General features: G+C 47.7%; 1 protein-coding gene across 1 annotated transcript; it reads left to right on the top strand.

Moving 5' to 3' along the window:
* Nucleotides 1-5,000: 5,000 nt before the first annotated feature.
* Nucleotides 5,001-7,084, top strand: UBL5 (ubiquitin like 5). Its single transcript, XM_036119655.2, has 6 exons — nt 5,001-5,179; nt 5,338-5,408; nt 5,683-5,749; nt 5,949-6,032; nt 6,177-6,214; nt 6,891-7,084. Exons 1-6 carry the CDS (start codon nt 5,016-5,018, stop codon nt 6,932-6,934), a joined length of 468 nt encoding a protein of 155 aa, XP_035975548.2. The 5' UTR covers nt 5,001-5,015; the 3' UTR covers nt 6,935-7,084.
* Nucleotides 7,085-13,694: the final 6,610 nt, after the last annotated feature.

Raw genomic sequence — 13,694 nt, 5'->3', positions numbered from 1 at the left:
TCTGACGCGACCCGGAGGCGGGGTTAGGGGCGCGGACGAGGCTGGGGGCGGGGCTGGGGCTCGGACCAAGCCCGGAAGGCGCGGCGGGGGCGGTGACGAGGGGACCCCGGGGCGGTGACGGGAGACCCGGGGACGTGTTCGGGTCGAGGACGAGGCCCAGGAGCGGGATTAAGGGCTAGGACGAGGCTGGGGGCGGGGCTAAGTGCTGGGACGAGGCTCATGGGGCGGGGCTAAGGGCTGGGACGAGGCTGGGGGCGGGGCTAAGGGCTGGGACGAGGCTCATGGGGCGGGGCTAAGGGCTGGGACTAGGCTGGGGGCGGGGCTAAAGGCGGGGAGGAGGCTCGTGGGGCCGGACTGAGGACCGGGATCGAGTCGGGGAAAGGTAGCTCGGGCGGGGATGGGCGGGGACCAGGGCGGGGACGAGCGGCCCGGGGGCGGGGCTGGGGGCGGTGACAGGCCCGGGAGCGCGGCAAGCGTTGGGAGGGCGGGGCTTCAGACCCCAGGACCCAGCCCGGAAGGCGGGGTAGGAGCGCGCTAACGCGGGACAACCAGCAGTTGTCGTAAGGGAGAGCGAGGCCCTAACTTTTTTACTTAATAACGCTTTTTGATGCCTATGAACAAGAATAAATTTGTAGAACCGAAGTAGCTTGTTAACAAAGGGCGTGTTCAATTTTTCGGTCTGATAATGCCAAATTGTTCTGCATAGAGGCTGAGTTGACACTCCCACCAAATATATACTGCTCATTTGTTTTTTAAAAGATTTTATTTTTAAGTAATCTCTACACCCAACCTGGTCTTGAACTTACAACTTAGAAATCAAGAGTCGCATATTCTACCCACTGAGCCAGTCAGGCGCCCCATATCTTTTTTTTTTTTAAGATTTTATTTTCAAGTAATCTCTACGCCCAACACAGGGCTGGAACCCACAACCCCAAGATCAAGGGTCGCATGCTGCATAGACTGAGCCAGCAAGGTACCCCCATCACTCATTTTTAAATTAGCAATTCATTAAAAAATTATCAATTAATAAAAACTGAAATTTATTCAACATTCCTGTATTGATGAGTATTCACGTTGTTTCCAGATTTTTTTTTAAAGATTTTATTTATTTATTTATTTGACAGAGACACAGCGAGAGCAGGAACACAAGCAGCGGGAGTGGGAGAGGGAGAGCAGGCCTCCTGCAGAGCAGGGAGCCCGATGAGGGACTCGATCCCAGGACCCTGGGATCATGACCTGAGCCGAAGGCAGCAGCTTAACGACTGAGCCACCCCGGCGCCCCTGTTTCCAGATTTGTTACCACAAACAATATTTGAGCTAAACATTTATATATATATAATAAGCATTTATATATAATATATAAGCATTTATATATTATATATATAAGCACTTGTATATAAAAGCATTTATATATATTATATCCCACGTTTTTTCTACTGAACAAATAGAAATATATATATATATCTTTCATGTTTTTTCTTTTTTTTCAAGATTTTATTTATTTATTTGTCAGAGAGAGAGCGAGCACAAGCAGGGGAAGTGGCAGGCAGAGGGAGAAGCAGGGTCCCGGCTGAGCAAGGAGCCCCATGCAGGACTTGATCCCAGGATCCCAGGGAAGGCAGACACTTAACCCACTGAGCCACCCAGGTGTCCCTCTCACATGTTTTTTTCTATTGGATAAATAACTAGGAACCGGTTTGATGGGTCAAAGGACATGTGAAGTTTAATTTTGAGGTTTTGCTAAATCACACCCCCAAGAGCCTATAACGGCAATAAATGTTTTCAATACACACACACACACACACACACACACACACACACACACACACAGAGGCAGGATTTGGAGATGTTGAAAACTGTCTTAAAAAGAAATGCAAAACTCATTAAGATGTATACATTAAATGTGTGCAATTTTTGTATATCAACTATACCTCAGTAAAGCTAAAAAAAATACATCTGTATGCTTGTGCTTATCCATAAATAAATAAAAATTAAAACACCAGGGCCGCTCTACCCATGGTCTTGAGTCCTTCTGTAAAGCCTATGCCATCATATATGGGGGATGCCTTCTTTGCTCCCAGCGCCTTGGGCTTCCCCCTCACAGCACTGTACTGAAGACCACTTCACTTGTCTTATTCTTCTATCAGACTGAATTCCGGGGTGGTGGGTCAGCCTTGGTCACCGCTGTATCTCCAAGGCCTGCTGAAAGGATGAGATGTTGGGAGAAGGAAATTCCAGAGCAATTCTCTCCACTCCTAAGATTATTTCCCCTCTGGCGATTCCTAGGTAGGGCGACTGGGGTTTTTTGTTTTGTTTTGTTTTTTAAGATTTTATTTATTTATTTGAGAGAGAGAGAGCAGGAGGAGAGACAGAGGGAAAGGGAGAGAGAATCCCAAGGGGACTTGGCATTGAGCGCAGAGCTCAAAACAGAGCTTGATCTCATGACCCTGAGACCGTGACCTAAGCCGAAACCAAGAGGTGGATGCTTAACTGACTGAGCCAAATTTGGGGGGCACCTGGGTGGCTCAGTCGTCAAGCATCTGCCTTTGGCTCAGGTCATAATCCTGGGGTCCGGGGATCAAGCCCCACATCAGGCTCTCTGCTCAGCAGGAGGCCTGCTTCTCCCTCTCCCACTTCCCCTGCTTGTGTTCCCTCTCTCACTGTCTCTCTGTCAAATAAATAAATAAAATCTTTTTAAAAATTAAATTGCCAAATTTGGGGGCACCTGGGTGGCTCAGTTGGTTGAGCGGCTGCCTTCAGCTCAGGTCATGGTCTCAGGGTCTTGGGATCGAGCCCCACATCGGGCTCCCTACTCAGTGGGGACTCTGCTTCTCCCTCTCCCTCTGCCCCTAACCCCCCCCCATTCCTGCTCACTCACACTCGCTCGCTCTCAAATAAGTAAAAATAAAATCTTTAAAAGAAATAAAAATAAATAAAATTGCCAAATTTGGTTTAAATTGCACCCTTGGGGCAACTGCTTTAAAGTTCAGCAAAATCCTGCCCCTGGGCCCAGTTACAGGAGGGTTCCTAAGAACCATCTCCTGTTGCATCAGCATACAGGGGTGGAGGGAGGGAAACCTCACATATAAACTCCTTCCTCTGGGTCAGAAACCCAGGAAACAAGGGGGCGGAGAGGCCCTGCCCAGCTTGCTTCTTGGGTTGTGACCTAGAACTCTCCCTCTTGGGAAGCACCTACCTCCTCCCCACCCCAGCACCTCTGACAGCAAACCTTCAGACAGGGGGAATAGGGCTGTCCTTGTTCCTCGAGGGGCATTCACTGAGTCCTTTCATGGGAAGCTCCAACTTCTAATTACCAGGGTGTGGGGAGGCGTCTCTAAAGTGAGGTGTCATATCTCCTGAGGCCCCTCCCCCTCTTGCCTTAATCTGGGGGAGAGGGGGTCCATGCAGGAGTGGCAGCCTAGTCCTGGGACTTCCCATTGCCCACCATCACCCTCAGGATGGCTTAGCCCAGCTGGGGTTGGCAGCCCCCCAGTGGATCCCCACCACCACCCATTGGAGCCCAAACCCTCAACAATCCCAGACTTAGAATCTCATTCCCTTTCAGCACCATCCCCCAACCCTTTCAATTCCCACCCCCTAGCCTGTAACTCAGCATCACGATCCTGTGCTTGAACGATCTTTGAATCAATCACTTAGAAATTAGAACTTCTTGTTTTTAAAAAGTAACATTTACTTTTTTCCCCTGATTACAAGAGTAATATATGTTCATTGTAGATAATCTGGGAAAACCACCAAAAAGTACCAAAGAGGAACAGGAGATTCAGCAATTCCACCATCTAGTGGTAGCCACCATCAACATCTTGTGTGACACAGTAATTCTGTGAATGCACTGCTGTGTTCCTTCCAAACTTCCTTAGGCACATCAGTCCCCTCAGCTCACCTTTGACCTTCCAACCTCCCCTCTTGCCCCATCTGTTCTTGTGCAAATTATTAAAGAACCATCAGAAGTTGGTCCAAGACCAATCCTTACTACAATCCTAGGGTGGGAATTGCTATCCCATTTCCATAGATGAGGAAAATAAGAATCAGAGAGGGTAACTGTCTTGCTTGAGATCATACGGTTTAATATTAAGGGGTGAGGTTGGGTTTTTCACTCATCTGTCCAAATTCAAAGCCTGTGTCTCCAACCTAAGTTTTCCATTCAGATTCCCTGCCCTCTCAAGCGCACTCAGAAGAACTCTCAGAGGAATGACAGGTCAAAGTTCTGAGCAGGAAGACCCCTGAGCCTAGTGTTTGTGGTAGGACCTCTTGAGCCAGCTCCCTAAGTCAGGTCAGCCGCCAAAAGGTCACAGAGCATCCGCCCTTTCCACAGGATGGCCCCTCATGTCTTCTACCTAATCTCACATCCCAGTTTGAGAAGGTGGATTGGGCACATCAGAAGTGGTGGCTCATTTTCAGAGTGAATCCCTTTAGGCTCACCAAACTGGGAAAAGCCTGTCTGCTGAGAAAGAACAGCTGAATGGTTCCATTTCCATTGGCAGCTGTTTGGTTGAACTTAGGGGTGCTCCCTGTCCCACCAGCTCTGGAGAACTAGACCAGTCGAGGGGCTGCTTTGGGACCGAAAAGCAAGGTTGAGATCTCGTACAAGGTGCTCCCAACCGGGCCGGAGCGATCTTCCTGGAAGGCGCAAACCTGGGTGATTTTGCACTTGTGCCGTTTCCAGTTTACTTGCCTGTGATGCTGGTTGGCGTGCAACTTGGGACTCCATTCTAGTAAGTGCTGGGATCCAGGACGAGATCAGGCGACTCCCTTGCTAACTGACTGCAGTCTGCGCCCAGGTGTCCCGGGGCGTCAGGCGCGATAGCTAAAGGGGAGGGGTGCGCAAAACGCTTCCAAGGCCCGGCTCTGAATGAAGGTAGGGGTACAAACGAGATGACTGCACGACTCGACCCAGGCTCCCCATACCCCTGAGGCTAGAGGCTCAACTAAGAGGCTTCGTCGGGCTCAGAAACGGGAAGTCACTACCCCCCACGGGACGTCCCCGGGCTCCCCTGATGTTCCTACCAAACCCCACACCAGACGACGTCTCCCCACATCTAAGGGGCCTCAACCAACAGCTTCCAACGGACTGGGCGCCGGCCCCTGACCTCTTTCTTTTCACGCCCCTTCCCCGGCCACGCACAGACCGGGACCCCAACTTGGCTCCACGCACCGACGGGTAGGTAGCCCCTGCCTAAACCCTGGACCGCGAGCCGCGCCTGGGAACCGCAAGCCCATCCCGGGCCTGGGACCGGAAAGGAGTGGGAGGGGTGTGGAAGGGGAGCGGGAGGCGGGGACGGGCGCTTCCGGTTGTTCACTTCCGCTTCCGGCTCTTAGAGCCCACTCTGACCCCGGCTCCGCCTTCGAGCGAGGAGGTTGTGGCGTCGGCTGGTTCCAGGCGTTTCGAGGTGAGGGGCTGGGTAGAGATTTACGGAGTCGCGGAAAACTGATGGGACCCGGCCATCAGGGCTGTGCGCGCCTGCGAGAGGCGAGGCGGGGCCTTCAGGCGACCTGAGGGGGGAGGCGCGGCTGCCTGGGGTCCGTGGTCCTGGGAGTTGAGGCCCGGGAGGACGCGGATCCGGGAGGTTGAGGGGTAAACAGAAGACTCAGACTCGGGGTCTTGGGTCCTGGGAGACCCCTGCAGTCCTGACTCTGCTACCTTCCACCCCACGCTGTGTGCAGCTCCAGACAGGATGATCGAGGTTGTTTGCAACGACCGTCTAGGGAAGAAGGTCCGCGTCAAGTGCAAGTATCCACCGGCGGCCAAGAGGCAGTGGTTCCTGGGGTGCTTGGCAGGAGCCAGGCAACTCAGTCTGTGTTGTAGGGTGACTTCGGTTAAACCCGGGCGAGGGGGCGGATGGGGTCCTGGCAGAGCGCCTTCAGCCCTGGAATGCCCTCTTCCACGTTCTACCTCTCCCTTCCATTTTCCTTAACTCGTCTGCGCCCAGCACTGATGACACCATCGGGGACCTTAAGAAGCTGATCGCAGCCCAAACTGGCACCCGTTGGAACAAGATCGTCCTGAAGAAGTGGTGAGTGCAGTGTAGAGCTGGGGCTGGACGGGACTAGGTCAGGTTTGGGTTGGGGAGCCCTGCGGGCTTAGGCAGAGCTTCCTCAGCCTGCCTCCAGGATGAAAAGCCACCGTGGACTTCTGTCTAAAGGTTTCTATCCCGCAGGTACACGATTTTTAAGGACCATGTGTCTCTGGGGGACTGTATCCTTTGTGTGACTTCTTGGGCAGGGTCTACATAACCAGACTTGGTTCTCTTTGTTCAGTGCTGGGAGTCTGCATGAGATTGTGCACATAACGTGTTTAACTTAGTATGCAGCACATGGTAAGCGTTTAGAAAATGGGAGCCATGTAATTGTTTTGTTGGGGGAAGAGGGTGGTTGGTGAAATACTTTGACTTGGCTTAGAAGACACTTTTTTATTTTTAAGATTTTATTTATTCATTTGACAGAGAGAGAGAGACACAGTGAGAGGGAACACGAGCAGGGGGAGTGGGAGAGGGAGAAGCAGGCTTCCCGCCGAGCAGGGAGCCCGATGCGGGGCTCGATCCCAGGACCCTGGGATCACGACCTGAGCTGAAGGCAGACGCTTAACGACCGAGCCACCCAGGCACCCCTCAGAAGACACTTTAAGGTCAAAATATATATTACTGAACTCTACTTGAGTGTGGACAGGAGGTCAGGGTGGAGTGAGACTCAGGCGAGTCTGTCGTGCAAAGGGAGTGTGAACTTTTTTTTAATAGTTTGGAATCAAAATGACCCGGTTCCAAATGGCTTCCTTGGCCCTGGGTGGAGTCCTCAAGCCACCCTGACCTACCTGTGCAAGATGAGGGGGTGGACATGGAGGCCACAGTGAGAATTCCTTAACACCTTTACTTCAGATGAAATCCATGATGGGATGAACCTGGAGCTTTATTACCAATAGAGCAGAATTCCTTCTCCCGGTCATGCCCTGCCTTACCCTCCCCTCCCCTCTTCCCTTCTTCCCCCCATCCCCTCCTCTCCCACCCTCACCCCCACACTGGTATGGATGCTTGTTTTTAAAAACTCATGTTAATAAAATCTTAGAAGTTGCTTCATTGTTGTCATTTTTGAGTGAGGCCTTGTCTGATGTGGGGAGGGTTGACATCTGGTTGTCACTATACTCTCAGTACCCAGCTGCTCAGTAAGAGCTCAGGATCAACTGGATGCATGAGGGAAGAGTAAGCCAGCAGCCTGGGAGCCTGAATGGAAGCCCACCTACAGCTCTGGGATTTGCCATGGGTCTGTAAAGGTCAAGAGATTGTGGGATTATTGTCATCCTAATAGACCAAGGGGTGTCTGGGTAAGGACAGTAGATAGAGTAGTTAGGAATACAGGTTCTGGATTCAGACCGACTATGGTTGGAATCCCAGCTCTGCCCCTGATAGTGATTCTGAGCAGGGTAATTAACTTCTCTACGACTTCATTTCCTTATCCAAACCGGAACTGATAGTGTTTACTTCGTTGCCATGTTGTGAAATGTAGATGAGCCAAAGCATGGTTAAGCATCCACAGTTCCTGGACTCTTGAAATCCTAGGGGACAGAGTGAGATAGTGTGGCATAGGCTGAACTTTGGTCTTTAGTGGTGGGATTTGGGGAACCCAGCCTCTTTGATCCTCGTTTTCCTACTCTTAAAAGGAGCACCATGATGACACCCACATCTCAATGAGAATGCGGTTAAAACAGCAGGACGTCTGGCACAAAGTGTTTTAAGCTGTCTCCAACCTTCCCCCAGGTGGGAGTAGACAGGACACCAAACACCCCATCTGTGTTCCCGTGGCCACAGATCCCAGGGTCGAGGTTGGCCTTTCCCCAGAGCTGCATTCTGGAGCTGTTCTCAGGAGCTTCGCCCAGAAACTTGCCCCATCCCTTTTCCCCTCTCTTGTATTGACCTGGCTGATTTCTTGCAGTACATTAACATGTTCAAGTCTAGCCTACTGCTCCTCCCCTTCCCCCTAAGCCCCACCCAGTCTACTGCCTTCACTTCACTACCAAGCTTCTTGGGAGGTAGACCTGCCTGCTGCCTAGGGTGCTGCTGGCCTGTAGTTCATGGAGGATGATCTTTCCTTGGTCCCCATTAGACACCTTCCTGCCTGCCCTCTCGGCTTCCCTTCTGTCCTTAGGACTCAGCTCCCTCCTGATGTCAGAAATGTCGGTTTCCTGATACCTTGCTCTTCCTACTCTTAGAGCTATCTCCCCCCATATTTGTCTATTTAAAAATAGATCCAACAAGATGGTTTTTTTAATACACCATAGCCTTGTCAAGATGGTTACTTGTTAATTTCAAATCAGCATAGAAAAGTACGGGCTGAAAGTAAAACCCTTCTTGTCCCATTCTCTCTCCTGAAGTCAGGTCTTTTCCAATACATTTATAGAAACTCCATTTTTATTTTTTTAAAATGGCCATGCTAATATCTGCTTGTAAAAACAATCCAAATGTTTTGTTAAAAAATAAGTTTCTTATTAACAGCACCCTTCCCACCGGTGGCGATTTTTAACATTGGAGTAAATCCAGTAATTTTCTAAAATACAATCTATAATTTTTATACAACTGGGATAATTATGCATTCTGTAATATATACCATTCGGTGCTTTTTTGTTTGTTTTTAAAGTAGGTTCTGTGCCCAATGTGGGACTTGAACTCATGACCCCAAGATCAAATCACATTTTCCACCGACCAAGCCAGCCAGGCACCCCAGTAGCTTGCTTTTTTATGCTTTATTTTTCATCTTTCCATATAAATTGTCTCATTCCTTTTCATTAGTTTATTGGTACTTGCTTGTTTTGCTTTTTTTACGTAAAAAGGAAGTATGGAGGGATTTTTGTGATAATGGCACGCCCCTGTGTAGAACTGCAGTGGTGGATGAAGGACTTTGCTTTTGTCAACCAGGATGTAGGAAGAAAGATGGAATGCAGGCTGTCAAATGAATCTGCCTGTATTATAAGTGAATCACATGACCACACCAAAAGGGGTTGGGAAGAAAGGAGCTAACTTAAGTAACTTTGGAAAAAGTATTTTTTTTTAAAAGATTTTATTTATTTTTGACAGAGAGAGTATACAAGCAGGGGAAGCAGCAGGCAGAGGGAGAGGGAGAAGCAGACTCCCTGCTGAGCAAGGAGCCCGATGTGGGGCTCGATCCAAGGACCCTGGGATCATGACCTGAGCCAAAGGCAGACGCTTAATGACTGAGCCACCCAGGCACCCCTGGAAAAAGTATTTTAACTGGATACTGTAAGGCTAAAGATAAAAAAGAATTATACATAAACCCTGTACTCTAATTAAATAAGTTCCTCACAGCATTATGATTAAGCAATTCTGGACTACTTTTGTATATATATAAACACACACACACACACACACACACACACACACGGTTGAATGAATGGGTAAATATATTGTAGATAGTGAGAACCAGATTTCTCACTGCTAGAGGAAGAAGTTACAAAGAAAACAAGGTGGGATGAAAGGAGGTAGCTAGAATAAACCCTGTGAGGCTGGATTAGAGTTGGAGGCATCAGTATGGACTCATACTAAAAACTAAACTTTTTAGTTTAGTATGTATACAGACATGCAGAAATGCAGATATGTATGTTTATATTTCCTTGCTTTATCCACTTGGACCAGAAGCAGTGACACCCCAGTAACAATGGGCATACCCAGCACCTAGATCTTGGTTTCTAAACACCATTCTCCAATGAAAGGAACCAAGCCTTATAGAAGTGATTGGTTCCCAGAACTAGGACAGAGAATATACAAGCTGAGCCTGGAATATCTTGTGATGCCACGAAGTAGGAAGTGCTCAAATAGAAAGGGTGAGAGCATGTAGAAAGGGCACAGAAGCCAACTTGTGAAAGAGCTCCCAGTGGCCAAATTTGGAACAACCTGAACAACCAAATAATAATAATATTGGACTATGATCAAAAGAATAAATATCTTTGAGCCCATGCTCGTATCAATAAATAATTGAATATGTAAATAAATGGGGGAGAAGGGACAATTCTTTATTACAAAAGAATTGCGGTTAAATGTAGAAGGAAAGAAGGAAATAAGAAATCACCACTGCATCACCATAGTAATAACTGCTGTAGACAAAGAAATATTGATAGATGCTAAAATTGGTGGGCAAAAGTTTAAGCAGAAGTAGTCTCAAAGTATCTCTCAAAAAGAGGAAAATAGTAAGTTTACAAAGAGGAAGAGGAAAATAGTAAATCCATCACAAAGAGAAAAATAATAAGTTTAGATACTGCCTTAACCAAGTGATCAAAGTTAATAACCATCACAAGTGGGAGGCAGATTGTTAAGGTGGTCCCTAATGATCCTCTCGTCCTGGTATTCACACCCTTGTGTAATCCCTTCCTCTTGAGCATAGACCAGACCTAGTTTCTAACAAATAGAACAAGGCAAAAGTAATGGGATATCACTTCTGAGATTAATTTGCAAAGAGAATGTGGCTTTTGTCTTGCTTTCCCACTTGTTCATTGATGAAAGCCAGCTGCCTCATGGAGAGGCCCCCAGCTAAAGCTAGTGAGGAAATCTATTCCTCAGTCTGTGATCACCTTAGCAACTAAATCCTGAAAGCAACCACATGAAGGAGCTTGGAAGTAGATCCTGCCCCAGTCAAGCCTTCAGATGAGACCACAGCCATTCCTGCGGACACCAGCTAAACTGTGCCTGGATTCCTGGCCCATAGAAACTGTGAAATAATAAATGTTAATCCACTAAATTGTGGGGTAATTTGTTACACAGCAAAAGATGCCTTAATACAAGTAAAACAATGCAACATCATTGATCACCTGGTATCATGCACTGAGAAGGGCACATTGTCTCTGTGATATCCTTCCCAATCACATGGAACCTCAATCAAATCATGAGAATATCAGACAAACCCTATCATGGCAAAATATCAGAATGAGGGACATTCTGCTTCCTGAAAGTATGAAAGGTCATGAAAGACAAGAAAAGACCTAAAAAATGTCATGTACTGGAGGAAACTAACAATGACAATGTGTGTCCTGGAACATAAAAAGAATGTTAGTGGGAAAACGGGAAATTCTTTTCTAAAGTCTAGTTTAATTAATAGTATTGTACTAATGTTGATTTCCAATAGTACTTACAAATGTTTGATAATTATTCTATGGCAGGGTTTCTCAGCTTTGGCACTGTTGACATTGGGGCTGGATAATTCTTTGTTGGGGTTGCTGTGCATTGTAGGATGTTCAACAACATCCCTGGCCTCTACTCACTAAATGCCAGCAGCATCTCCCTATCCACCATTGTGACAACCAAAAATGTCTTAAAACATTGCCAAATGTCCCCTGGGGAAAAAAATGACCCCTGGTGATCTCTGTTCTATTATTTTTTTTTAAGACTTTATTTATTTATTTGAGAGAGAGAAAGAGAGAGAGCACAAGAGGGGGGAGTGGGAGAGGGAGAAGCAGACTCCCCGCTGAGCAGGGAGCCCGATGTAGGACTCGATCCCGGGACTCCAGGATCATGACCTGAGCCGAAGGCAGTCACTCAACCAACTGAGCCACCCAGGCGCCCTGTTCCATTATTTTTTTAAGACTTTATTTTTAAGCAATCTCTACACAGGATGTGGGGTACGAACTCACAACGCCAAGATCAAGAGTCCCATACTCCACCAACTGAGCCAACCAGGAGCCCCACCTCCATTCTGTTATTATGTAAGGTGTTAATATAAGGGGTGGCTGGGTAAAGGGTAGATGAAAAATCTACACTATTTTTGCAATTCTGTGCTAAGTTGAAAATCATCTTTTAAAAAAAGATTATGGAGGGACACCTGGGTGACTCGGTCATTAAGCGTCTGCCTTCGGCTTAGGTCATGATCTCAGGGTCCTGGAATCGAGCCCCATATCAGGCTCCCTGCTCAGCAGGAAGCCTGCTTCTCCCTCCCCAACTCCAACTGCTTGTGTTCCCTCTCTCGCTGTCTCTCTCTCTGTCAAATAAATAAATAAAATATTTAAAAAATAAAATAAATAAAGATTATGGTTATGATTATTATGTGCTTGTAAAAAAATCAAAATGTTATATTGAAACTTACATTCCTCAATTTTTCCTTCACCTGAATTACCAGTGGTAGTCATTAACATATTTGAATGAACCCAGAAATTTTGTTATATAGTTTTTACACAATTGAGATAATTATACATATACTACTCATACTGTTCAGCAGTTTCCGTTTTATGCTTTTTTGCTTTTTTTTTTTTCTTTGATTTATTTGATAGAGACACAGAGAGAGCAGGAACACAAGCAGGGGGAGTGGGAGAGGGAGAAGCAGGCTTCCCGCGGAGCAGGGAGCCCGATGCGGGGCTCGATCCCAGGACCCTGGGATCATGACCTGAGCCCAAGGCAGACGCTTAACGACTGAGCCACCCAGGTGCCCCCCATTTTATGCTTTTTTAATGCTTTGATATCTTTCTATAAGGGATCTAATTCTTTTCAATTAATTTTTGTTTTGTTTTGCTATGCTTTCATACATACTATAATTGCTATGCTGTACTGTGACTAGCTTTTGTTTTCACCCATCAAACACATATTCTTGCTATGGGCCAGACACTTTTGAGAGCATTCTACAAATTAACGCATTTAACCTTTGCATCAAAGGTATGTATAAGATATATATTCTTATCTTCATTTGCAGAGGGAGAAGCTGAAGCACAGAGATTAAGTAATTTGTTCAAGGTCATAGCAAATGGAGGGCCAGGCTTTGAACCCTGCAATCTGGCTCCTGAAAGCTCTTAGCCTACTACATCCCGTCTCAGATTTCTTGTAGACATGTTTCCCTGTGTTTCATATGACGGCGCCTCATTCTTTTTAATGGTCACATAAGGGTCTAGTTATAGATGAACTATCATTGAACTCTTCCCTGTTGGTGCCTTTGCCTCTCATATCTATCTCCAGCCTGTCCCCAGGCATCTCCTCGGTATCCCACAGGTGCCACACTCAATTTTAAATCGATTCAAACTGAGTTCATGATCCTCCTACCGGCACGTCCTCCTGTGTCCCCAGCTAAGTGGCCCTGCCAACACCCACCAGTCACCCAGGACGGAGGCAGGAGCCAGACTGAGAGGGAATAAGTAAAGTAGGTTCCAAAGGAAGTAGAAGATGTTTGGGTCAGTGGCATAGGGAAAGGGTTAGTCTTGCAAAAGAAAAAAAGGTGGGGGCATAGCTTTGGACATCTGGAGGAAACAGGTGGGAAGAGGGAGGATGGAGGAGCCAAATTTAGGCTTCTGGGTTCTTCGCTGCTCATCACCAAGGCAACTACGTTGCTACGGCAACAGCTAAGGTAGCACCGCCTCTTTCAAGTACCTCGTGGGCTGCGGTCACCGCCAAACCGCCCAGACACTTCCGCATGGAGGGTGCGGGCCTCTGGGAACGGTTTAGGAAGGCGGGAATTACTGCCGCAGTAGCCAATCGGATGGGGCCTGCGGCGAAGGACGCAAAGGAGGGGTCCGGACTTCTTTGATGCTCACCAAAGGGTGTCGAGAAGGACGGGCTCCAGTCCCCTCCCTACCAGTCAGGGGCAGAGTGAGGAAGGGGGCGGGATCCGGGTGAGGCAGTACGGGGGCGGGACCCAGGTAAAATGCGGGGAGGATCCGCCCAGTCTCGCTGTTACCCAATAGAAAGCCTGAAAGCCTCTCT

Source organism: Halichoerus grypus, chromosome 1 (assembly GCF_964656455.1).
Source record: "Halichoerus grypus chromosome 1, mHalGry1.hap1.1, whole genome shotgun sequence".
NCBI lineage: Eukaryota > Metazoa > Chordata > Mammalia > Carnivora > Phocidae > Halichoerus > Halichoerus grypus.
The sequence above is the reverse complement of the archived record's forward strand: the minus strand, read 5'-3'. Positions and strand labels throughout refer to the sequence as shown.